Consider the following 27,546-nt stretch of genomic DNA (forward strand, 5'->3'; position numbering starts at 1 on the left):
CGAATTCTGGGGTCTTAGCTCCTCCCACAGCGTCACCCCAAAGGCCCAGGTGTCCCTGGCCAGGATAAACGTTCCCTGAAATTCCCAAATTGTGGAATTTTGGGAATTTTGGGAATTCCAGGAATCAAAATTTGAGGTTTTCTGTTACGGAGTTTTGGCGAATTTTGAGGAATTTTGGTGAATTTTTGGCGAATTTTGGGGTTTTAGCTCCTCCCACAGCGTCACCCCGAAGGCCCAGGTGTCCCTGGCCGGGCTGAACGTTCCCTGAAACACCAAATTCGGGAATTTCGGGAATTTTGGGAATTCCAGAATTTGGGAATTCCAAATTCGCGGTTTTCTGTTATGGAGTTTTGGCGAATTTTGAGGAATTTTGGCGAATTTTGGGGTTTCAGCTCCTCCCACAGTGTCACCCCAAAGGCCCAGGTGTCCCTGGCCGGGCTGAACATCCCCTAAAATCCCAAATTTTGGGAATTTTGGGAATTTTGGGAATTCCAGAATTTGGGAATTCCAAATTCGGCGTTTGGAGTTGAGGAGTTTCCCGATTTTTCCCCCCAGTCTCACCATCAGGATGCACTCCCAGGCCATCCAGCAGATGGGCAGCAGGACACCCGACCCCACCCCAAATCCCCAATTTTTCCCCATTTTCCCCCCAATTTTTCCCCATTTTCCCCCCAATTTTCTCCATTTTTTCCCCAATTTTCTCCATTTTTCCCCCAATTTTTTCCCAAAATCCCCATTTTTTTCCCCAAAATCCCATTTTTCCCCCCAGTCTCACCATGAGGATGCACTCCCAGGCCATCCAGCAGATTGGCACCAGGACACCCGACTCCACCCCAAATCCCCAAAATCTCCATTTTTTCCCATTTCCTCCCCCTAAATCCCATTTTACCCATTTTATTCCCAATTTTTTTTTCCATTTTTTGCCCTTTTTTTCTCCCCAAAATGTCAATTTCTGCCCCATTTTTTCCCCCTAAATCCCATTTTTACCCCATTTTTTTGCCCCGATCCTCCCCACAATCCCAATTATTTCCCAATTTTTCCCAATTTTTCCCCAAAATCCCGATTTTTCACCCCAGTCTCACCATCAAGATGCACTCCCAGGCCATCCAGCAGATTGGCACCAGGACACCCGACCCCACCCCAAATCCCAAAATCCCCATTTTTTTCCTTTTTCTTCCCCTAAATAACATTTTTTCCCCATTTTGCCCCCTTTTCTCCCCCAATTTTTTCCCCAAGTTTTTCCCCCTAAATTCCATTTTTTCCCAATTTTTTCCCCATTTTCTTCCCAAATTCCCCCCCCAAAATCCCTTTTTCTCCCCAAAATTCCATTTTTTTCCTCCCAAAACACCAATTTTTCCCATTTTCCCCAAAGCCGCATTTTCCCCCAATTACTCCCCATTTTCCCCCCAAAATCCCCAATTTTTCCCCACAAACCCAAATTTTTCTCCCAATTTTCCCCAAATCCAAATTTTTCTGTCCAAAATTCCCTTTTTTACTCCAATTTTTCTCCCCGATCCTCCCCAAAATCCCAATTTTTTCTCATTTCTTCCCCATTTTTCCCAAAATCCCAGTTTTTCCCCCCAGTCTCACCATGAGGATGCACTCCCAGGCCATCCAGCAGATTGGCACCAGGACACCCGACCCCACCCCAAATCCCCAAAATCCCCAATTTTCCCCCAATTTTTTCCCCAAAATCCCAATTATTTCCCATTTCTTCCCAATTTTTTCCCAAAATCCCAGTTTTTCCCCCCAGTCTCACCATGAGGATGCACTCCCAGGCCATCCAGCAGATTGGCACCAGGACACCCGACCCCACCCCAAATCCCCAATTTTTCCCCATTTTCCCCCCAATTTTCTCCATTTTTTTCCCCAATTTTCTCCATTTTTTCCCCAATTTTTTCCCAAAATCCCCATTTTTTCCCCCAAAATCCCGATTTTTCCCCCCAGTCTCACCATCAGGATGCACTCCCAGGCCATCCAGCGGATGGGCAGCAGCGCCCGGCCCCGCACCCGGTAATAATCGGCGGCGTAGAGGTTGCGGCTCATGCCGAAATCGGCGACCTTGACGGTGAAGCCGTCGCCCACCAGGCAGTTCCGCGTGGCCAGGTCCCGGTGCACGAAATTCCTGCGCGCCAGGAATCGCATCCCGGACGCGATCTGCGCTCCCACGTGCAGCAGCGTGGAAAAACTGCCAGAAAAAAAATAAAATTTTAAATTTTTATATATTACATTGTTGGGTTTTACCCTCAAAAATGGCTTTTTATCCCAAAAAAAATCCCATTTTTCTACCCCAAAATCTGATTTTTCTTCTAAAAAAACAAGTTCTATTTTCCTCCCTTAAAAATCTGATTTTTCTTCTAAAAAAATCCCATTTTCCTACCCCAAAATCTGCTTTTTCTCCTAAAAAATGGCTTTTTTTTCTGCTCTAAAATCTGATTTTTCTCTTAGAAAAAAATCCCATTTTCCGACCCGAAAATCTGATTTTTTTCCTCAAAAAATCCAATTTTCCTCCTCTAAAATCTGATTTTTCTCCTTAAATAATTTCTTTTTTCCCACTCTAAAATTTGCTTTTCCCCAAGAAATAGTGTTTGTCACTAAGAAAAATCCGATTTTCCCGCCCTGAAATCCGCTTTTTCTTCTAAAAAAAAATTACATTTTTCTTCTCTAAAATTTGCTTTTCCTCCTTAAAAAATCGCTTTTTTCAGATGCTAAAATCTGCTCTTTTTTTCCTTAAAAAATCCCTTTTTTGCTCCCCTAAAATCTGATTTTTTTCCCTGTGCACGAAATTCCTGCGCGCCAGGAATCGCATCCCGGACGCGATCTGCGCTCCCACGTGCAGCAGCGTGGAAAAACTGAGATTAAAAAAAATATTTTAAATTTTTTTTATCTTAAATTCTTGGGTTTTCAGGAAAAAATGGCTTTTTATCCCAAAAAAATCCCGTTTTTCTACCCCAAAATCTGATTTTTTTCTTCTAAAAAAATCCCATTTTCCTACCCCAAAATCCGCTTTTTCTCCTAAATAAATTGCTTTTTTCTACCCTAAAAATCTGCTTTTTCTCCTAAAAACTGGCTTTTTTCTGCTCTAAAATCTGATTTTTCTCCTAGAAAAAAAAAATCCTATTTTCCGACCCAAAAATCTGATTTTTTTCCCGGTGCACGAAATTCCTGCGCGCCAGGAATCGCATCCCAGACGCGATCTGCGCTCCCACGTGCAGCAGCGTGGAAAAACTGCCAGAAAAAAAATAAAATTTTAAATTTTTATATATTACATTGTTGGGTTTTACCCTCAAAAATGGCTTTTTATCCCAAAAAAATCCCATTTTTCTACCCCAAAATCTGATTTTTCTTCTAAAAAAACAAATCCTATTTTGCTCCCCTAAAAATCTGATTTTTCTTCTAAAAAAATCCCATTTTCCTACCCCAAAATCTGCTTTTTCTCCTAAAAAATGGCTTTTTTCTGCTCTAAAATCTGATTTTTCTCTTAGAAAAAAAATCCCATTTTCCGACCCGAAAATCTGATTTTTTTCCTCAAAAAATCCAATTTTCCTCCTCTAAAATCTGATTTTTCTCCTTAAATAATTTCTTTTTTCCCACTCTAAAATTTGCTTTTCCCCAAGAAATAGTGTTTGTCACTAAGAAAAATCCGATTTTCCCACCCTGAAATCTGCTTTTTCTCCTAAAAAAAAATTACTTTTTTCTTCTCTAAAATTTGCTTTTCCTCCTTAAAAAATCGCTTTTTTCACATGCTAAAATCTTCTCTTTTTTTCCTTAAAAAATCCCTTTTTTGCTCCCCTAAAATCTGATTTTTTTCCCGGTACACGAAATTCCTGCGCGCCAGGAATCGCATCCCGGACGCGATCTGCGCTCCCACGTGCAGCAGCGTGGAAAAACTGCGATTAAAAAAAATATTTTAAATTTTTTTTACCTTAAATTTTTGGGTTTTCAGGAAAAAATGGCTTTTTATCCCCAAAAAAATCCCATTTTTCTACCCCAAAATCTGATTTTTTTCTTCTAAAAAAATCCCATTTTCCTACCCCAAAATCCGCTTTTTCTACTCAATAAATTGCTTTTTTCTACCCTAAAAATCTGCTTTTTCTCCTAAAAACTGGCTTTTTTCTGCCCTAAAATCTGATTTTTCTCCTAGAAAAAAATTCCCATTTTACTACCCGAAAATCTGATTTTTCTCCTTAAACAAATCCCATTTTCCTACCCTAAAAATCTGATTTTTCTCCTTAAACAAATCCAATTTTCCTACTCTAAAATCTGATTTTTCTCCTTAAAAAAAAAATCCCATTTCTCTACCCTAAAATGTGATTTTTCCTCAGGAAATCCTTTTTCCCCCTTTTTCCGTTTTTTCCCCCCAAAATCCACTTTTCCCGCTCAAAATTCCCGTTTCCTACCCCCAAAATTCACTTTTCCCACCCCAAATCCTCGTTCCCACCCCAGAAATGCGGACAGGAAATGGCCGGAAGTGGGCGTGGCTATTTTGGGGGCGTGGCCGGAAGGGGCGGGGCTTGGTATGGACAGGGCTTTTCTTAAAGGGACAGAACCTCAGAAATTCTGCCCGGAAATGACGTGGAGTGGGCGTGGCTTGCCCAGGGCTCATCAGGAGTGGGCGTGGCTTCTTTGGAGCATATTCTGATTGATGGATAAAGTGGGCGGGGCTTCTCTTAAAGGGCCAGAACCCCAGAAATAACTGAGGGGGCGTGGCTTCCATGGGTAATTCTTGATTGATGGATAAAGTAGGAGGGGCTTCTCTTAAAGGGCCAGAACCCCAGAAATAACTGAGTGGGTGTGGCTGGAGTGGGCGTGGCTTCTTTGGGGCATTTTCTGAATTATGGCCATGACACAAAGTGGGAGGGGCTTCTCTTAAAGGGCCAGAACACCAGAAATGTGGATGGGGAACAACTGGGAGTGGGTGTGGCTTGAGTGGGCGTGGCTTCCTTGGGGCAATTCCTGATTGGCGGACAAAGTAGGAGGGGCTTCTCTTAAAGGGACAGAACCCCAGAAACGCGAGTGGAAAGGAATACGAAGTGGGCGTGGCCGGAGTGGGGGCATCTCAGGGTGGGTGTGACCGGAAGTGGGCGTGTCCCACCTGAGGGCGTGGCCGCGGGGCCCGCCCAGGAACTGGTGCAGGTCTCCGTGCTCCATGTACTCGGTGACGATGCAGAGGGGGCCGGGCCCCGCGCACACCCCCAGCAGCCGCACGATGTTGGGGTCCCGCAGCCGGCCCAGGGTGCGCGCCTCCTGCAGGAAATCCCGCCTGGCCCCGCCCCCCGGGGCGGAGTCAGCACACCTGGGCACACCTGGAAACCCAGGAATCCCCTGGATCCCCCCCCCACCAGTTCCGCCCAGTCCATCCCAGTCTCTCCCAGTCCCTCCCAGTTCAATCCCAATCCATTCCCAGTCCCTCCCACTTTATCCAAGTCCGTCTTACTCCCTCCCAATCCGCTCCCAGTCCACTCCCAGATCACTCCCAGTCCCTCCCAGTCCCTCCCAGTCCATCCCAGTCCATCCCAGTCCCTCCCAGTCCCCCCAGTTTCCGTACCGGGCGTTCTTGGTGGCGTCCGGCCGCAGCACCTTGACCGCCACCAGCAGGGGGCGCCCTGCGTCCGTGGGGGCGGGGCCTGAGCAGGGGGGCGTGGCCAAGTCCAAGGTGTGGGGGGCGATGACCTCGCACAGCAGCACCTGGGGGCGTGGCCAAATGAAAGGGGGAGGGGCCAAACCGTGAGGGCGTGGCCAATGAAAGGAGGGGATTTAAAAATTAGGGTGGGGCTAAAATGTTGTGGGCGTGGCCACAGTGGGGTGGGTGGGGCCAAACTAATTAGTGTGGGGTGCTAATGAGGGGCGGAGCCAATTTAATTAGGGGCGTGGCTACATCATAATGGGTGCGGCTTTTAAAGGGGTGAGACTAAAACATTTGGGGGCGTGGCAAATAATTTAGGGGTGTGGCTAAAACCCCATTTGGGGGCGGGGCTGAGTAATTATGTGTGTGATCTCAATAAGGGGCGTGGCTAAATCACAGTGGGCGTGGCTTACCTCTCCAAACTGCCCCTCCCCCAGCTTCTCCCGGAAGCGCAGGCGGTGCCGGGGGAAGGTCGGGAGGGCGGGGCCGTGGGTGGGGCTGTGGGCGGGGCCAGCCAGCGCGTAGGCGGAGCCTCCGGTGACGTCAGCCTCGGCGTAGGCGCCCGCCCCGCCCTCGGGCTCACCTGTGCACAGGTGGGAGGGGCGCAGGTGAGCTGGGTGTGGGCGTGGCCCAACTGGGCGTGGCCCCAGCCCCGCCGTTACCGTCGGTGTTGATTGGTTTGGCGCCGTCGGGCGTGGCGAGGGCGGGGCCTCCCATTGGCCGGGCGTAGGTGGCCAGGAGCAGCCGATAGGCTGGATTGGCTGGGGGGCGTGGTCAGATGGGGTGTGGTCAGAAAGGGGCGTGACCAAGAGGTCACACCCCCAGCCAGGAAAAAAAAATAGGGAAAAAACATCCTCCCCCCCTCCTTTTTTCCATCCCTCCTTTTTCCCATCCCTCCTTTTTCCCATCCCTCCATCCCTCTTCTTTTTTTCCTTTTCCCTCCCTTTTCCCCCTATTTTCCCTTTTTTTTCCCTATTTTCCTTCATTTTCCCCTTTTTTCCCTTTTCCCCCCCTTTTTCCTTTTTCCCTTTTTTCTTCTTTTCCTCCTTTTCCCTTATTTCTCTTTCCACCTTTATTTTCCCTTTTTTCCCCTTTTCCCCTTTTCCCCTTTTTCCCCCTTTTCCTCACCAGCCCCGGGGGGCAGCGGGGGGGGTCGGGGCCGTGCCCGGGTGGGTTCCTGGTACTCCCCGGTCCCATTTCCGGTTCCGGTTCCGGTTCCGGTTCCGGGCGGGATCCGCTCGTACCGGGGCAGCCCCCGCGCCCCTCCCCCCCCCGTGGCGTTGTTGATGACCACGGTGTCACCCGAGAGCTGCACCCGCAGCGCCGCCTCCGGCCCGCGGCCCTGGGCCTGGGGGACACCGGGAAAAACCGGTTAGAACTGGTTAGAACCGGTTAGAACCCGTTAGAACCCGTTAGAACCAGTTCTGTCGTGGTTAGAACCGATTAGAACCTGTTAGAACCAGTTCTGTCCTGGTTAGAACTGGTTAGAACCAGTTAGAACCCATTAGAACCAGTTCTGCCTTGGTTAGAACCGGTTAGAACCCTTTAGAACTGGATAGAACCAGTTCTGTCCTGGTTAGAACCGGTTAGAACCAGTTCTGTCCTGGTTAGAACTGGTTAGAACCAGTTAGAACCCATTAGAACCAGTTCTGCCTTGGTTAGAACCGGTTAGAACCCTTTAGAACCGGATAGAACCAGTTCTGTCCTGGTTAGAACCGGTTAGAATCAGTTCTGTCCTGGTTAGAACTAGTTAGAACCAGTTAGAACACATTAGAACCAGTTCTGCCTTGGTTAGAACCAGTTAGAACCCATTAGAACCTGTTAGAACCAGTTCTGTCCTGGTTAGAACCAGTTAGAACCAGTTAGAACACATTAGAACCAGTTCTGCCTTGGTTAGAACCAGTTAGAACCCATTAGAACCTGTTAGAACCAGTTCTGTCCTGGTTAGAACCAGTTAGAACCAGTTAGAACACATTAGAACCAGTTCTGCCTTGGTTAGAACCAGTTAGAACCCATTAGAACCTGTTAGAACCAGTTCTGTCCTGGTTAGAACTGGTTAGAACCGGTTAGAACTCGTTAGAACCAGTTCTGTCCTGGTTAGAACTGGTTAGAACCCGTTAGAAACCAGTTCTGTCCTCGTTAGAACCAGTTAGAACCCGTTAGAACCAGTTCTGCCTTAGTTAGGACTGGTTAGACCCAGTTAGAACCCGTAAAAGCCCATTAGAACCAGTTAGAACCCCTTAAAACTGCTTAGAACCCGTTCGAACCAGTTATGCCTCGGTTAGAACAAGTTAGAACCAGTTAGAACCTGTTAGAACAAGTAAGAACTGGTTAGAACCAGTTAGAACACATTAGAACTGTTTAGTACCAGTTAGAACCCACTAGAACCGGTTACAACCATTTAGAACCAGTTCTGTCTCAGTTAGAACTGGTTAGAACCAGTTAGAACCCATTATAACCAGTTAGAACTGATTAGAACCCATTAGAACTGGTTAGAACCAGTTCTGCCTTGCTTAGAACCAGTTAGAACCAGTTAGAACCCATTCTGCCTTGGTTAGAACCAGTTCAGAAGAGCTAGAACCGTTTCAGAGCAGATAGGACCAGTTAAAAATGATTCAGCTCAGTTAGAACCGGTTAGAACCAGTTAGAACCAGTTAGAACCATTCCAATCCCCATCCTGTTCCTCCCAGTCCATCCCAGTTCCCTCCCAGTCCCTCCAGTCCATCCCAGTTCCCTCCCAGTCCCTCCCAGTCCATCCCAGTCCATTCCAATCCACTCCCAATCCATTCCCAGTCCCTCCGAGTCCCTCCCAGTCCATTCCAATCAATTCCCAGTCCCTCCCAATCCGTTCCCAGTCCTTCCCAGTCTCTCCCAGTCCATCCCAGTCCCTCCCAGTCGCTCCCAGTGACCTTGCCCAGCGGCCCGGAGCAGAGGCGGTGCCGCAGGGTGAGGATGAGGAGGGCCAGCAGCAGGAGGATGATGGCGCCCAGGCAGCCCAGCAGGGCCGGCGACTGCCCAGGCTCAGCTTTGGCCACCGGCGGGACCAGTTCGGGCTCCCCAGGGGCTACTGGGAGGGGCAGGGGAGGCGTCATGGCCACGCCCACCTCGGATAAGCCACGCCCATTTGACCCCTGCCCAATTAAACCCCACCCATTTGCACCTCCATTAAACCACACCCCATTAAAGCCCCACCTAGTTAAGCCCCACCCAGTTAAGCCCCACCCCATTGACCACACCCAGTTAATCCTCACCCAGGTAAGCCCCACCTAGTTAAGCCCCACCCAGTTAAGCCCCACCCCATTGACCACACCCAGTTAATCCTCTCCCAGTTAAGCCCCACCCAGTTAAGCCCCACCCAGCTAATCCTCTCCCAGTTAAGCCCCACCAAGTTAAGCCCCACCCAGTTAATCCTCACCCAGTTAAGCCCCACCCAGTTAAGCCCCACCCCATTGACCACACCCAGCTAATCCTCTCCCAGTTAAGCCCCACCCCATTGACCACACCCAGTTAATCCTCACCCAGTTAAGCCCCACCCAGTTAAGCCCCACCCCATTGACCACACCCAGTTAATCATCACCCAGTTAAGCCCCACCCAGTTAAGCCCCACCCCATTGACCACACCCAGTTAATCCTCACCCAGTTAAGCCCCACCCAGTTAAGCACCACCCCATTGACCACACCCAGCTAATCCTCTCCTAGTTAAGCCCCACCCAGTTAAGCCCCGCCTACCCGAGGAGGTGACGTTAATGGCCCCGCCCCCATGGTGGGCACCTTCCAAGATGGCGGCGGAGGGGTCAGGGGTCGGGGGCCACCCACTGGCACCCACGGGGTCATCCAGCACCTCTGGGGACATTGATGACGTCATCAACGGTCAGTGACGTCATTGGCAATGGGTGATGCAATGGACAGTCAATGATGTCATCGACAATCGATGATGTCATCGGCAACCAATGATATTACAGTGAGATCAATGACACACTTGCAAAATCAGTGATGTCATTGATTGACGATGAGCTCATCAGGTAGCCGATGATGTCATCAGGAACGGTTGACCCCAACACCCAACCACTGACCCCAACACCCAACCACTGACCCCAACACCCAACCATTGACCCCAACACCCAACCACTGCCCCCAACACCCAACCATTGACCCAATGACCCCAACCATTGACCTCAACAATCAACCATTGATCCCAACACCCAACCACTGACCCCAACACACAACCATTGACCCCAACACTGAAACATGACCCCAACACCCAGACATTGACCCCAACACTCAACCATTGACCCCAACACCCAACCATTGACCCCAACACTCAACCATTGACCCCAACACCCAACCATTGACCTCAACAATCAACCATTGATCCCAACACCCAATCGTTGCTGTCAACACCCAACCATTGACCCCAACACCCAACCATTGATCCCAACAACCAACCACTGACCCCAACACCCAACCACTGATCCCAACACCCAACCACTGACCCCAACAACCAAACACTGACCGCAACACCCAACCATTGACTCCAACACCCAACCATTGATCCCAACAACCAACCACTGACCCCAACACCAAACCATTGACCCCAACACCCAACCATTGACCCCAACACTGAAACATTGACCCCAACACCCAGACATTGACCCCAACACTCAACCATTGACCCAAACACTCAACCATTGACCCCAACACCCAACCATTGATCCCAACAACCAACCATTGACCCTAACACCCAACCACTGACCCCAACAACCAACCATTGACTCCAACACCCAACCATTGACCCAACACCCAAACATTGACCTCAACACTGAAACATTGACTCCAACACCCAACCATTGACCAATGACCCAACCATTGACCCCAAAACTCAACAATTGACCCCATCATCCAACCATTGACACCAACAGCCAAGCATTGACTCCAGCACCCAACCATTGACACCAACACCCAACCATTGACTCCAACACCCAACCATTGACTCAATGACTCAACCATTGACCCCATGATCCACCCATTGACCCCAACACCCAACCTGAAACGAAGGACACCTCGCTGAAGAGCATCCAATCAGCGCCGAAGAAGAAGCGGCACTGGATGAACCGGGCGTGGCGCCCGCCCAAGGGGACGGTGACCGCTCGGGCGCTGGGGTCCTTGATGGCCCCGGCCAGGCTGTGGGTGGCCACCGTGGGCTCCCAGGCCGTGGCCAAGCTCTTCTTGAAGCGACACTCGACTGCCCGGAAGATTCCGACCCCGCGCGTGTGGAGGTTGTTGCAGTGGACCTGGGGGGGGGGTGATGAAACATCCCATAATGCTCAGGGGCAGAGTGACCAATCCCAGACCCCAAATTGGGATTGATGCTGTGGTCATTCTTCTGTCCACCCATGGCTGACCAACCCCACAATTCCCAGCGTCCAGTACTCCAGGACACAAATTTCCCACCATCCCATGATGCTCTGGGGCAGAATGACCATTCCCAGACCCCAAACTGTGGTGGTCACTCATCTGTCCATCCATGGCTGACCAAGCCCAAAATTCCCTGTGCCCATATCTCCCATGATGCCCTGGGGCAGAGTGACCAATCCCACACCCCAAACTCTGGTGGTCACTCATGTGTCCATCCATGACTGACCAGTCCCACAATTGTCCAGATCTCCCATGATGCCCTGGGGCAGAGTGACCAGTCCCACACCCCAAACTCTGGTGGTCACTCATGTGTCCATCCACGACTGACCAATCCCACAATTCCCGGTGCCCAGATCTCCCATGATGCCCTGGGGCACCTGCATGGCGTGGAAAGCCCGGAGCTCCTGGAACTCGAACTCCAGCTCCACGTGTGGGCGTGGCCCGGGGGGGCGTGGCCACCCCACGTAGTCGTAGCCCGGCCACAGGCGGCGCTCGCGCGTCCTCAGGAAGTCGTCCAGGCCCAGGACCCCGTCCGAGAGCTGGCCCAGCCCCCCGAAGTGTAACCTGGGCAGGTGGGACACACCTGGGCACGGCAGTGTCCTGTGCCACCCGCCTGGGGACTTCCCAGTGACACCTGGGGACATCCCAGTGACACCTGGGGACATCCCAGTGACACCTGGGCAGGTGGGACACACCTGGGCACGGCAGTGTCCTGTCCCACCTGCCTGGGGACCTCCCAGTGACACCTGGGGACCTCCCAGTGACACCTGGGGAACTCCCAGTGACACCTGGGGACATCCCAGTGACACCTGGGACATCCCAGTGACACCTGGGGACCTCCCAGTGACACCTGGGGACATCCCAATGACACCTGGGGACCTCCCAGTGACACCTGGGGAGCTCCCAGTGACACCTGGGCAGGTGGGACACACCTGGGCACGGGAGTATCCTGTGCCACCCGCCTGGAGACCTCCCAGTGACACCTGGGGACATCCCAGTGACACCTGGGGACCTCCCAGTGACACCTGGGGACATCCCAGTGACACCTGGGGACCTCCTAGTGACACCTGGGGACCTCCCAGTGACACCTGGGGACATCCCAGTGACACCTGGGGAGCTCCCACTGACACCTGGGCAGGTGGGACACACCTGGGCACGGCAGTGTCCTGTGCCACCCGCCTGGAGACCTCCCAGTGACACCTGGGGACATCCTAGTGACACCTGGGGACATCCCAGTGACACCTGGGCAGGTGGGACATACCTGGGTATGGGGAGTGTCCTGTCCCACACACCTGGAGGCAGGTGGGGGGATTGGATGCAGGAAATTCGGGAATTCTTGGGGACGACCAGGACAGGTGACACCTGGGGACACCTGGGGACACTTGGGGACACATGGGACTCACGGGCCGGCGCTGAAGCCGTCGTAGGTGGAGTCGTTGAGGACGATGGGGACGGGGTCCAGCGCCATGACGTGTCCCCGCGGGGCCGTGTAGGACAGGAGCCCGGCTGGGGACGGGGACACGGCGCCGCGGGGTCACCACGGGGTCACCACGGGGTCACCATGGGGTCACCACCAGGGTTAGCGAGGGGCCCCACCATGGGTGATGTCATCAACCCACCATTGACCCGATGACCCAAACGTTGACCTCAACATCCAACCATTGACCCATGACCCAAACCATTGACCCCATGACCCAGCCATTGACCTCAACATCCAACCGTTGACCCCAAGATCCAACTATTGACCTGATGACCCAACCATTGACCTGATGACCCAACCATTGACCTCATGACCCAACCGTTGACCTCATGATCCAACCATTGACCCCATGGCCCAACCATTGACCCCAACACCCAACCATTGACCTCATGATCCAACCATTGACCCCATGACCCAACCATTGACCTCATGACCCAACCATTGACCTCAACACCCAACTGATGACCCAACCATTGACCTCATGACCCAACCATTGACCGATGACCCATCTGTTGACCCCAACACCCAACCATTGACCCCATGATCCAACCATTGACCCCATGACCCAACCATTGACCCCATGATCCAACCATTGACCCCAACAACCAACCATTGACCCCAACACCCAACCATTGAGCCCATGACCCAACCATTGACCCCAACACCCAACCATTGACCCCATGACCCAACCATTGACCCATGACCCAACCATTGACCCATGATCCAACCATTGACCCCATGACCCCAACCATTGACCTCATGATCCAACCATTGACCTCATGACCCAACCATTGACCTCATGACCCAACCATTGACCTGATGACCCATCTGTTGACCCCAACACCCAACCATTGACCCCATGATCCAACCATTGACCCCATGACCCAACCATTGACCTCATGATCCAACCATTGACCCCAATAGCCAACTGTTGACCTGATGAGACAACTGTTGCCCCAACACTCAACCATTGACCCCAACATCCAACCATTGACCCCAACACCCAACCATAGACCCCAACAACCAACCACTGACCCCAACAACCAACCACTGACCCCAACAACCAATGAATGACCCCATGACTCAACTGTTGACCCCATGACCCAACCACTGACCCCCACGACCCAATGAATGATCCCAACACCCAATGAATGACCCCAACACCCAACCATTGACCCCAACACCCAACCATTGACCCCAACACCCAATGAATGACGCCAACACCCAACCATTGACTCCAACACCCAACCATTGACCCCAACACCCAACCATTGACTCCAACACCCAACCATTGACCCCACATTGACAAGACCCCAACTCATCTGCCACAGGGCCACCACCAAGGGTTGGGTGAAGGACTTGGCCACCACCCCTTTGGGCACAATGGGGAGTGCCAGAGTGGGGCAGAGGTGGCAGGGAGGTGACAGGGAGGTGGCAGGGAGGTGACACTCACCCTCCCAGGGGCAGCCGTACAGCTCGAGGCGCAGGCAGACGCTCATGGCGCGCGGCGCCCGCGGGTACACCCGGAGCGCCCGGGCCACCGGCGCCGGCGACAGGTCCTTCAGCACCACCCCCTCGGGGTCCTCGTTGCCACCGATCACCTGCGGTGACACCGACGGGACACCGGGGTGGCGTCAGCTCAAGAGTGAGGTCACCGAGGTGTCGCCACGGCGACCCTGAGGTGCCCGATCACCTCGGCTCCACAGTGTCCCCAAATGTCCCCAACATCACCAATGTCCCCAAATCCCACCAAATGTCCCCAGTACCCTCGATGTCCACAATCCACCCAAATCCCCCTGATGTCCCCAATGTCCCCAACACCCTCAATGTCCCCAATGCTGTCCCCAATGTCCCCAACACCCTCAATGTCCCCAATGTCCCCAATGTCCCCAACACCCTCAATGTCCCCAATCCTCCCAAGGGTCACCAATGTCCCCAACACCCCCAATGTCCCCAACACCCTCAATGTCCCCAATGTCCCCAATGTCCCCAATGTCCCTGATTTCCCTGATGTCCCCAAATGTCCCCAAATGTTCCCAATGTCCCCAATCCCCACAATGTCCCCAATGTCCCCAAATGTCCCCAATCTCCACAATGTCCCCCATGTCCTCAATTTCCCCCATATCCCCGATATCACCAATGTCCCCAATGTCCCCAATGTCCCCAATGTCTCCAATGTCCCGAAATCCCCCCAATGTCCCCAATGTCCCCCAATGTCTCCAATGTCCCAAATCCCCCCAATGTCCCCAAGGTCCCCTATGTCCCCAATGTCCCCAATGTCTCCAATGTCCCCAATGTCCCCAATGCCCAAAATCCCCCCAGATGTCCCCAATGTCCCCAATGTCCCCAATGTCCCCAATGTCCCCAATGTCTCCAATGTCCCGAAATCCCCCCAATGTCCCCAATGTCCCCAATGTCCCCAATGTCCCCAATGTCCCCAGTGTCCCCAATGTCCCCAAGGCCACCTCTGCTCCCCAGCGGTCCCTCCAGCGCAGCCAGCGCCGCCGGTCGCGGCTGTAGCGCAGCCGGTACTGGTGGGCGAACTCGCGGCCGTGTCCCCCCGCGTGGCGTCCCTGTGTCCCCACCAGCGTCACCACGTGCAGCCGGCCCAGGTCCACCTCCAGGAACTCCTGCTCGGCCGGGAACACCGGCCCCGCCGGACACCAGGCGCCGTCACCGTCACTGCGGCCCAGCCTGGGACATTTGGGGACATTTGGGGACATTTGGGGACATTTGGGACACTCAGAGGTGTGGGAAGATCTGAGAATTTGGGGACATTTTGGGGTTTGGGGACACCCAGGGAACACCAGCCCCACCAGACACCAGGCGCCGTCACGTCACTGCGGCCCAGCCTGGGACATTTGGGGACATTTGGGGACATTTGAGGACATTTGAGGACATTTAGGGGTGTGACAAGATCCAAGAATTTGGGGACATTTCAGGATTCGAGAACACCCAGGGGACACCTGGGGACACCCAGGGGACATTTTGGGGTTTGGGACACCCAGGGGATCTGGGGACATTTGGGGACATTTTGGGGACATTTGGGGACACTTGGGGACACCCAGGGGATTTGGGGACACTTGGGGACACTTGGGGACACTTGGGACACTTGGGGATGTGACAAAATTCAAGAATTTGGGGACATTTTGGGGTTTGGGGACATCCAGAACGACCTACTGGACACCAGGTCCTAATGCTAGGCCAAACTGGTCTGAACTGGTTTATACTGTTCTATACTGGTCCAAACTGGTTTATACTGGCCTGTACTGGTTTATACTGGTCCATACTGGTCTGTTCTGGTTTATACTGGTCCAACCTGGTTTATACTGGTCCGAACTGGTTTATAGCAGTCTGTACTGTTCTATACTGGTCTGAAATGTTCTGAACTGGCTTTTACTGGTCTGTACTGGTTTGTACTAGTCTATACTAGTTTATACTGGTCTGTACTGGTTGATACTGTTCTATACTGGTCCAAACTGGTTTATACTGGTCCGAACTGGTTTATACTGGTCTATACTGGTCCATACTGGTTTATACTGATCTATACTGATCCATACTGGTCTATACTGGTCTATACTGTTCCATACTGGTTTGTACTGGTCCATACTGGTCTATACTGGTCTATACTGGTCCATACTGGTCTATACTGGTCCATAGTGGTCCATAGTGGTCCATACTGGTCCATACTGGTCTATACTGGTCCGTACCGGCCATGGCGGGCTGCGGTGGAGTCGGACCAAGCGCTGGAGGCCGAGAGGCGAAAATCGGGGATGGAGCCGTCCTGCATGCCCAGAGCGAAGCGACAGCGGCCTGGGGACAGTGGGGACAGTGGGGACAGTGGGGACATTGGGGACATTGGGGGGATTTGGGACATTGGGGGACATTTGGGACATTGGGGGGATTGGGGGGATTGGGGACACTGGGGACATTGGGGACATTTGGGACATTGGGGACATTGGGGGACATTGGGGACATTGGGGGACATTGGGGACATTGGGGACATTGGGGACATTGGGGACATTGGGGGGATTGGGGACATTGGGGACATTGGGGACATTGGGGACACATTGTGGGACATTGGGGACACATTTGGGGACATTTGGGGACATTTGGGGACACGTCTCTCACCCAGGTCCAGCAGTGTCCCCTCCTCTGTCCCCTCTGTCCCCCGCTGGGTCCCCTCGGCCACCCCGGCCAGCAGCAGGAGGGGGAGGGGCAGCGGCAGCGCCGCCATGGGGATGGACTGGGAGCACTGGGAGGGAACTGGGAATGAACTGGGAATGAACTGGGATGGACTGGGAGGGACTGGGATGAACTGGGATGGACTGGGATGGACTGGGATGGACTGGGATGGACTGGGAATGAACTAGGAATGAACTGGGATGAACTGGGATGGACTGGGAGGGACTGGGAGGGACTGGGAAGTGAACTGGGAATGAACTGGGATGAACTGGGATGAATTGGGATGAACTGGGAGCCCCCCCAAGCAGCTTCTCCCAGAATCCTTTGCGAGACTCTGGCAGCTGCAGAGGGGGCGGAGCCTCACACTGACCCCACCCCCTAATTTGCATAAAGATAAATATTCATGAATTCCCTTAAGAACCACAAAATCTGCCCCAAATATTCCCAAAATTCACCAAAAAAAATCCCCCAAAATCCCAAATTTCCCCAAACTTCCCCCAATTCCCCCGAATTCTCCCAAATTCCCAAAATTCCCCCCTAAATTCTCTCCAAAATTCCCCCAAATCCCCACACACTCCCCTCAACCCTCCCAAAATTCCCTAAAATAGCCCCAAACTCCCCCCAAAATTTCCCCAAATTTCCCCAGATCCCCACAAAAATTCCCTCAAACCCCCCCAAATTAGCTAGAACCCCAAAATTCCCTAAAATTCTCCAAAATTGTTTCCAAAATCCCCCCAAATTCCCAAAAAAGTCCTCCCCAGAATCCCCCCCAAAATTCTCCCAAATCCCCTCAACTCCCCCCAAAATTCCCCAAAATTTTCCAAATCCCCCCAAACTCCCCCTCGAATTCCCAAAATTCCCTAAAATCTCCTCAATTCCCCCCGAAATTCCCCCCAAAAATCCCCTCAAACTCCCCCCAAATCCCCCGAAATTCCCCCAAATCCCCTCGAATCCTCCCAAAATTCCCCCGAATTCCCAAAAATCCCCCAAATTTCCCCCAAATTTCCCCACCGGGTTCCTCGGCTCCTTCTCCTCGCTCCCAAATCCCCCCCTGGATCCTCCCAAAATCCCAAAATTCCCGGGACCTCCCTCCTCGGCGGGGGGGCTCCAGGGGGGCTCCAGGACTCCAAATTTCCCCCCCCAAAAAATCCCAAAATTTCCAAAAAAACCCCCAAAAAAATAACGAGGAGGGAAATCCCAAAAATTCCGATTTTTAAGGGGGGCAGAACTCAAAAAAATTCCTGTTTTTTTGAGGATTTTTCAAGCTTTTTTTTTTTTTTTTTTTTTTGAGGCAGAATCCCCCAAAATTCTTATTTTGAGACCTTTTTATTCACATATTCCCCCAAAATTCCGTTTTTTGGGACCCTCTCCATCCCCAAAAATTCCTAATTTTTTGAGTCCTTCCATCCGATTTTTTTTCCCTCAAAAATTCCCATTTTGGGGATTATTTATTACCAAAAATTCCCATTTTTGAGCCCTTTCCTGCCCCTTTCTTTCCACCCCAAAATTTCCATTTTTGGGATTCTTTTATTCGTAAAATTCCCAATTTTTTAAATCCTCTTTTCCCCAAAATTCCTCATTTTTGGAACACTTTTCCCCCCAAAAAATCCCCATTTTTGGAACCTTTTTTTCCTAAAATTTCTAATTTTTTGGGACCTTTTTATCCCCCAAATTTCCCTTTTTTTGAACCTTTTTTTCCCCAAAATTCCCATTTTTGGAACTTTTTTTTCCCCCTAAACTCCCAAGTTTTGGGGTCCCCCCTCTCTGGGGCTCCAGCCCCTCCCCCTCCCCCACGGAGCCGGATCCTAAAAATATTTGGGAATCCCTGGGAAAGTCACGTGACCCCCGCAGCTGCCACCCCCGCCCCTCCCCCTCCCTCCAGCTGTTTTTTTGGAGAACAGCTGGAAAGGGGGAGGGGGGAGGGGGCGAATTCCAGGCCATTTTTTTGGGGAGAAATTCCCGATTTTTGGTCGATTTCGTCAGAATTTCCCCATTATTAGTAATTATTTCCCCATTATTAGTGGCTATTTCCCAATTAATTGCGATTCTTAATGATTATTTCCCAACAATTAACGGATATTTCCCAATTATTAGCCATTATTAGTAATTATTTCCTGATCATTTATCATTATTTCTAGTTATTAGCCGCTCTTTCCCCATTATTAGTTTTTATTCCCCAGTTATTAATGATTATTAGTCATTATTTCCCCATTATTAGTCTTTCTTTCCCAATTATTAGTGGTTATTTCCCAATTATTAGCCACTTATATCCCCATTATTAGTAATTATTGCCCAATTTTTGATCATTATTTCCCATTATTAATCATTATTCCCCAATTATTAATCATTATTACCCAAATAATTAGCGATTATTACCACTAATTTTCGCCCTAATTTTTAGATTTGCACCCACAATTAATAATTATTAATCGCTCTCCGCCATTCCTTCTTTATTTGGGATTTTTTTGGGGAAAATTCCCAAATTTTTGGGGTAATTCCCGCCTTATTCCTAATAACAAACCCACCCCCCTCATTTGCATAACCCCGCCCCTAATTATAATCCGCACGTCAATCATCCGCCATTTTCTCCGCCTCTTCCCGCCAAAACCACGCCCGCTCCCCTCAGCACTAAATCCCGCCTCCCGCCCTTTTTAACCAATCAGAGCTGTCGCTGGGGTGAATCAGCCAATCAGCGCTGTCGCTGGGGGAGAATCAGCCAATCAGCGGCCTCGCCGCAAAGGGGGCGTGGCCTCGCTGCCGTGAGGGGGAGGTGGCGGCCGCCATGTTAGAGGCGGCTGAGGGCGAGCGGGCAGGGGACGTATGGAGGCTATAGGGGTTCTATAGGGGCGATTTGGGGGGGTTTGCAGGGTTTAAAATGGGTCTGGGGGTTTCTAAAAAGGGTTCGGAGGGGGTTTAAGGGGTTTAAGGGGGTATAGGGGAAATTTGAGGGGGGTTTCAAAGGGTTTTTGGGACTTACGGGATCTATAGGGGATCTATAGGGGATTTTGGGGGGGATATTGGGATTATCCGGAGTGGTTTCTGGGGATATCCGAAACCTATGGATTTTTTTTTTTTGGTGGGGGGGGGGGTGGCATCTATGGAGGGTGGAGGTTGGGATCTATAGGGGGGGGAATTTGGGGAATATCCGGAGTGGTTTCTGGGGATATCCGGAACATATGGGGGCTATAGGGGATTTTTGGGGGTGTGGTAAATGGTATTTTATCTATAACGGGAGGACGGGGGGGAGTTTATTCTATATGGGATCTATGGGGTCTATAGGGGACTTTGGAGGGGGGGGTATTGATCCTATAGGGGCCTTTTTTGGGGGGGGTTTGGGGACCTATAGGGGACATTTGGGGAGGTATAAAACCCTCTATGGGCGCTTTTGGGGAGGGTTTGGGGACCTATGGGATCTATAGGGGGGTTCTGATGGCATTTGGGGGGGTTTGGGGTCCTATATGGGACTTATGGGAGGGGTTTATGGAATCTATAGGGGGGTTTGGGGGCCCTATATGGGACCTGTAGGGGGCTCTGGGGGGATTTCTGGAATCTATAGGGGGGGTTCTGATGGCATTTGGGGGGTTTGGGGTCCTGTATGGGACCTATAGGGGGGATTCTGGGCTCTATATTGGGGTTTGGGGGGTCCTATATGGGACCTATGTTGGGGTCTGGGGGGTTTATGGAATCTATAGGGGGGTTCTGGTGACATTTGGGGGGGTTTGTGGGCCCTATATGGGACCTGTGAGGGGTTTTATGGGATCTATAGGGTGGTTTGGGGGTTCTGTAGGGGGGTCCTGGTGACATTTGGGGGGGTTTGGGGGTCCTATATGGGACCTATATTGGGATCTGGGGGGGTTTATGGAATCTATAGGGGATTTGGGGCCCCTATCTGGGACCTATAGGGGGTTTATGGAATCTATAGGGGATTTGTGGGCCCTATCTGGGACCTATAGGGGGTTTATGGGATCTATAGGGGATTTGGGGGCCCTATATGGGACCTATATTGGGGTCTGGGGGGGTTTATGGAATCTATAGGGGATTTGGGGGCCCTATCTGGGACCTATAGGGGGTTTATGGGATCTATAGGGGATTTGGGGGCCCTATAAGGGACCTATATTGGGGTCTGGGGGGGTTATGGAATCTATAGGGGATTTGGGGGCCCTATATGGGACCTATAGGGGGGTTTCTGGAATCTCTAGGGTGGGTTTGGTGACATTTGGGGGGATTTGGGGACATTGGGGCTCTATAGGGGCTCTATAGGTGCTGCTCTGGGGGGGGTCTCTGTGGCTGTTTTTGGAGGGTGGTCTGTGGGATTCTATAGGGGATTCCATGGGGGATTCCATGGGGGAATCCATAGGGGATCTATGGGGGATCCAAGGGTGATCTATGGGGATTCTCTTGGAGATCTATAGGGGATTATGGGGATTCCATTGGTGATCTATAGGGGATTCCATGGGGGATCCATAGGAGATTGGTGGGGATCCATAGGGGGTCTGTGGGGATCCATAGGGGGTCTGTGGGGATTCTCTTGGAGATCTATAGGGGATCTGTGGGGATTCCATTGGTGATCTATAGGGGATTCCATAGGGGATCTATAGCAGATCCATAGGGGATCTGTGGGGATTCTGTGGGTGATCCCTTGGGGATTCCATAGGGGATCTGTGGGGGGATCCATAAGGGGATCTGTGGGTGATCCCTTGGGGATTCCATAGGGGATCTGTGGGGGGATCCATAAGGGATCTGTGGGGATCCATAGGGGATTCCATGGGAGGATCCATAGGGTTCTGTGGGGATTCCATGGGGGGGATCTATGGGCAATCCATGGCTGATCTATAGGGGATTCTGTGGGGGATCCATAGGGGATTCCATGGGGGGGATTCCATAGGGCACTGTGGGATTCCATAGGAGATCTGTGGGGATTCTTTGGGGGAATCCATAGGTGATCTATGGGGGATCCATAGGGGATCTATGGGGTTCCATAGGGGATCCATAGGTGATCTATGGGGGTTCCATAGGGGATCCATGGGGATCCATAGGGGATCCATGGGGTTCCATAGGGGATCCATGGGGGATCCATGGGGTTCCATAGGGGATCCATGGGGGATCCATGGGGGATCCATAGGGGATCCATGGGGTTCCATAGGGGATCCATAGGGGATCCATGGGGTTCCATAGGGGATCCATGGGGTTCCATAGGGGATCCATAGGGGATCCATGGGGTTCCATAGGGGATCCATGGGGATCCATGGGGTTCCATAGGGGATCCATGGGGTTCCATAGGTAATCTATGGGGGATCCATAGGTGATCCATAGGGGATCCCAGGCCCTGTCCCCCAGCGGGGGGCGCTGTCCCGTGCGCCGCCCCCGGGGCCGAGGCCACAGCAAGGCCGGGGTCACCTACGGCCGGGGAGCCTATAGAGCCCCGGCACACGCCGGCCCCTACACACCTATAGATCCTATAGGGGAGCCTATAGAGCCCCGGCACACGCCGGCCCCTACACACCTATAGATCCTATAGGGGAGCCTATAGAGCCCCGGCACACGCCGGCCCCTACACACCTATAGATCCTATAGGGGAGCCTATAGATCCTACAGGGGAGCCTATAGAGCCCGGCACACGCCGGCCCCTACACACCCTATAGATCCTATAGGGGAGCCTATAGAGCCCCGGCACACGCCGGCCCCTACACACCTATAGATCCTATAGGGGATGGGAACCTATAGATCCTACAGGGGAGCCTATAGAGCCCCGGCACACGCCGGCCCCTACACACCCTATAGATCCTATAGGGGAGCCTATAGAGCCCCGGCACACGCCGGCCCCTACACACCTATAGATCCTATAGGGGCCGGCACACGCCGGCCCCTACACACCTATAGATCCTATAGGGGAGCCTATAGAGCCCCGGCACACGCCGGCCCCTACACACCTATAGATCCTATAGGGGAGCCTATAGAGCCCCGGCACACGCCGGCCCCTACACACCTATAGATCCTATAGGGGAGCCTATAGATCCTATAGGGGAGCCTATAGAGCCCCGGCACACGCCGGCCCCTACACACCTATAGATCCTACAGGGGAGCCTATAGATCCTATAGGGGAGCCTATAGAGCCCCGGCACACGCCGGCCCCTACACACCTATAGATCCTATAGGGGAGCCTATAGAGCCCCGGCACACGCCGGCCCCTACACATCCTATAGGGGATAAGAACCTATAGATCCTATAGGGGAACCCAAAACATCCTATAGGGGGATCTATATATTCTATAGGGGAACCTTAAATATCTATAGGGGATGGCAGCTTAAATCTACACATCCTATAGGGGATGGGAACCTCTGGAGAGCTGGTTTGGGGATCCCAAATCCCCCTATGGAAAATCCCAAATTTCCTATAGGGGATCCCAAATCCCCCTATGGAAAATCCCAAATTTCCTATAGGGGATCCTAAATCCCCCTATGGAAAATTCCAGATTTCCTATAGGGGATCCCAAATTCCCCTATGGAAAATCCCCTATAGAAAATCCCAAATTTTAATGGAAAATCCCAAATTCCCTTATGGAAATTCCCCTATGGAAAATCCCAAATTCCCCTATAGAAAATCTTAATTCTCTTATGGAAAATCCCAAATTTCCTATGGAAAATCCCAAATTCCTGTGGATGAAGTTCCCAGATCAGAGCCCAGGTAAGGAGAGAAAATCCTGGAATTTTGGGGGGAAAAAACGGGATTTTGGGAAAAAAAAAATCTGGGATTTTGGGAAAAAAAATCTGAAATTTTTGGGAAAAAATTCTGGAATTTCAGGTAAAAATCCTGGAATTTTGGGGGAAAAATCCTGGGATTTTGGGAAAAAAATCCTTGAATTTTGGGATAAAAATCCTGAAAATTTAGGGGAAAAAACCTGAAATTTTGGGTAAAAATCTTGGAATTTTGGGGGAAAATCCTGGAATTTTTGGGGAAAAATCTTGGAATTTTTGGGAAAAAATCCTTGAGTCTAGGGTAAAAATCCTGGAATTTTGGGATAAAAAAACCTTGGGATTTTGGGGTGAAATCTTGGAATTTTGGGGAAAAAAAATCTGGAATTTTGGGGTAGAAATCCTGGAATTTTTTGGGTAAAAATCTTGGAATTTTTAGAAAAAAATGCTGGAATTTTGGGATAAAAAAACTTTGGGATTTTGGGATGAAAAACATGAAAAATTTGGGTAAAAAACCTGAAAATTTTGACATAAAAATCTTGGAATTTTTGGGTAAAAATCTTGGAATTTTGGGGAAAAAATCCTGGAATTTTTGGGATAAAAATATTGAAAAATTAGGGGGAAAACCTGAAATTTTGGGTAAGAATCTTGGAATTTTGGGTGAAAAAACAGAATTTGGGGGAAAAATCCTGGAATTTTGGGCAAAAAATCCTAAGAATTTTGGGAAAAAATCTTGGAATTTTGGGGAAAAAACGCTGGATTTTTTTGGGTAAAAATTCTGGAATTTTTGGGATAAAAGTCTTGGAATTTTGGGAAAAAATCCTGGAATTTTTTGGATAAAAATCTTAGAATTTTGGGATAAAAAACATGAAAATTATGGGGAAAAAGACGTGAAAATTTTAGGGAAAAAAAATCAAAATTTGGGGGAAAAATCTTGGAATTTTGGGGAAAAATATTGGAATTTTGGGAAAAAATCCTGGAATTTTGGGTAGAAAACTTTGGGAGTTTGGGATAAAAAATATGAAAATTTTGGGGAAAAAAACCTGAAAATTTTGGGTAAAAAATCTTGGAATTTTTGGGATAAAATCCTGGAATTTTTGGGATAAAATCCTGGAATTTTTTTTGAAAAATCCTGTAGTTTTGGGATAAAAATCCTGAAAAATTAGGGGGAAAACCCTGAAATTTTGGGAAAAAAATCTTGGAATTTTGGGAAAAAAATCCCGAGAATTTTGGGAAAAATCTTGGAATTCTTGGGGTAAAATTCCTGAAATTTTGGGGAAAAAAATCTGTAATTTTGGGATAAAATTCCTGGAATTTTGGGGAAAAAACTTTGGGATTTTGGGATAAAAAACATGGAAATTTTGGGGAAAAAAACGTGAAAATTTTAGAGAAAAAAAGAAAATTTTGGGGAAAAATCTTGGAATTTTGGGGAAAAAAATGTGAAAATTTTAGGGGAAAAAACCGAAAATTTTAGGGAAAAATCTTGGAATTTTGGGGAAAAAAATTTGGAATTTGGGGGAAACCCCCCTGGAGCCCCAAATTCCCAAAATTCCCGGATTTTTTTTTTGGGAATTCCTCCCACAAAGGCGTGAGGGTCTCTGGTGGCCCCTCCACGTAAGAACCGGAGGCAGAAAATTTGGGGCCAAATCCCAAAATTTGGGGAAATTCCCGAAATTCCGACGGGAACGACCCCGGGAACGGAGCCCGACAGGAAATTTGGGAATTTGGGGTGGAAATTTGGGATTTTTGGGGGTTTTGGGGGTGAAAATTTGGGAATTTTTAGGGAAATTTGGGGATAAAAATTTTGGGAATTTGGGGATGAAAATTTGGGAATTTTGGGGATTTTTAGAGGAATTTTGGGGATGAAAATTTGGGAATTTTTAGGGAAATTTGGGGATGAAAATTTGGGAATTTTGGGGATTTTTAGAGGAATTTTGGGGATGAAAATTTGGGAATTTTTAGGGAAATTTGGGGATGAAAATTTGGGAATTTTGGGGATTTTTAGAGGAATTTTGGGAATGAAAATTTGGGAATTTTTAGGGAAATTTGGGGATGAAAATTTGGGAATTTTTAGGGAAATTTGGGGATGAAAATTTGGGAATTTTGGGGATTTTTAGAGGAATTTTGGGGATGAAAATTTGGGAATTTTTAGGGAAATTTGAGGATGAAAATTTGGGAATTTTGGGGATTTTTAGAGGAATTTTGGGGATTTTGGAATGAAAATTTTGGGAATTTGGGGATGAAAATTTGGGAATTTTGGGGATTTTTATGGAAATTTTGGGTGTTTTGGGGTAAAAATTTGAGATTTTGGGGATGAAAATTTGAGAATTTTTGGGATGAAAATTTGGGAATTTTAAGGATTTTTAGGGGAATTTGGGGGGTTTGGGGATTAAAAATTTGGGGAATTTTTGGGATGAAAAATTTGGGAATTTGGGAATGAAAATTTGGGGGATTTTGGGCATTAAAATTTGGGAATTTGGGGAATTTTGGGATAATTTTCAGAATTTCTGATTTTTTTTTCACCTCCTGCAGCTTGAGGCCACCGAGGGACAAAATTTGGAGCCAAAACAGGAAAATTTTGGGAATTTTTGGGGTTTTTTTTGGGAAATTTTTAAAAGATTTTTGGATCTTTTTGGGGCTTTTTATTTATTAATTTTTGGAGATTTTTAAAAGTTTTTTTTTAACCTTTTTTTTTGCTTTTTTTTTTAATTTTTATTTTTCCTTTTTTGGGTGTTTTATTTTTCCTTTTTTTTTTTTTTTTTTTTTTTTCTTTTTTTTTTTTTTTTGTTTTTTTGAGTCTTTTTCTAATTTTTCTCTTCTTTAATTAAATTTTAATAAAGATTCACATTTAAATAAATTGAAATTAATTTCTTTATTCAACTGGGATCACTGGGTGCTCCTCCCCAGGGGGGTTGGGAATTTTTTCCCAAAAAATTCCTTTTTATTATTCCCAAAAAATTCCCTTTTTCCCCTCCCAAAAATTTCCCATTTTTCCCCTAAAATTCCCTTTCTCCCCCCTAAAATTGCCTTTTCCCCCACAAAAAAAATCCAGTTTTTCTCCAAAAAATTCCCATTTTTCCCCCAGAATTTCAGTTTTTTTCCAAAAAAAAAAAATCCCAGTTTTGCTCCTCAAAATTCTCAGATTTTCCCCCCAAAATTCCCATTTTTTTCCCCTAAAAATTCCCATTTTTTTCCACAAAATTCCACAATTTTCTCCCCCCTAAAACTCCCAGATTTTCACCCAAAAATTCCACTTTTCACCCCAAACATTCCCTGAAAAAATTCCCATTTTCCCCCCAAAAAAATTCCCGGTTTTCCTCTCCAAAAACTCCCATTTTTCCCCTAAAAATTCCCATTTAATTCCCAAAAAATTCCATTTTTTTACCCAAAAATTCTCATTTCCCCCCAAAAATTCCCATTTCCCCCCCCTAAAAATTCCCATTTTCCCAAAAAAAAATTCCCCAGATTTTCCCCCAAAACTCCAAATTTTTTCCCTCTAGAATTTCCCATTTTCCCCTCAAAAATCCCCATTTTTCCCCCTAAAAATTCCCATTTTTTCCCCCAAAAATTCCATTTTTTTACCCAAAAATTTCCCATTTTCCCCAAAAAAAATCCGATATTTTTCCCCTAGAATTTCCCATTTTCCCCTCAAAATCCCCATTTTTCCCCCTAAAAATTCCCATTTTTTCCCCCAAAAAATTCCAGTTTTTACCCAAAATTTTCCCATTTTCCCCCAAAAAAATCCGATTTTTTTCCCCCGGAATTTCCCATTTCCCCCCCCAAAAATTCCCGGTTTTCCCCCGCCCATCCCAAATTTTTTTTTTACGGGAATGACGCAAAATTCCCTCCCGTGATTCAGAATTTGGAAATTCCCAAATATCCAAATGAGGGGGCGTGGCCTCGTTCCCCTTGAGAACCCCGAGGCCGCGGGTTCGAATCCCGCCGATTCCTCAGTGTGGCACCGTCCCAAAAATTCCTTTTTTTCCCCCAAAAAATTTCCCAAATTTTCCCCAAAATTCCCTCTTTTCCCCCTAAAAATTCCCAGATTTCCCCCTCCAAAAATTCTCATATTTTTTCGCAAAATTCCCCAGTTTTTCCCTCCTAATGCTCCCAGATTTTCACCCTAAAAATTCCACTTGTCACCCCAA

The 27,546-nt window shown here is 49.2% G+C and overlaps 1 protein-coding gene and 1 long non-coding RNA gene across 2 annotated transcripts; both read right to left on the reverse strand.

The window, feature by feature from the left end:
* Positions 1-3,326: 3,326 nt before the first annotated feature.
* Positions 3,327-16,338, reverse strand: LOC130262743 (epithelial discoidin domain-containing receptor 1-like; the record flags this gene model as incomplete). Its single annotated transcript, XM_056510179.1, has 14 exons — positions 3,327-3,890; positions 5,096-5,263; positions 5,549-5,688; positions 6,040-6,209; positions 6,289-6,387; positions 6,755-6,974; positions 8,536-8,693; positions 9,356-9,469; positions 10,671-10,917; positions 11,419-11,605; positions 12,445-12,547; positions 13,975-14,122; positions 14,987-15,215; positions 16,232-16,338. Coding segments are annotated over 14 exons (2,241 nt in total), but the record flags the coding sequence as incomplete, so codon positions are not given.
* Positions 16,339-22,062: 5,724 nt separating this feature from the next.
* On the reverse strand, positions 22,063-22,991 carry LOC130262966 (uncharacterized). Its single transcript, XR_008842211.1, has 4 exons — positions 22,581-22,991; positions 22,425-22,502; positions 22,342-22,363; positions 22,063-22,153 (listed from the first exon to the last, which is right to left on the reverse strand). It is a non-coding gene; the product is annotated as an uncharacterized LOC130262966 (long non-coding RNA).
* Between the last annotated feature and the right edge of the window lie 4,555 nt (positions 22,992-27,546).

Source organism: Oenanthe melanoleuca, chromosome 25 (assembly GCF_029582105.1).
Source record: "Oenanthe melanoleuca isolate GR-GAL-2019-014 chromosome 25, OMel1.0, whole genome shotgun sequence".
Taxonomy (NCBI): domain Eukaryota; kingdom Metazoa; phylum Chordata; class Aves; order Passeriformes; family Muscicapidae; genus Oenanthe; species Oenanthe melanoleuca.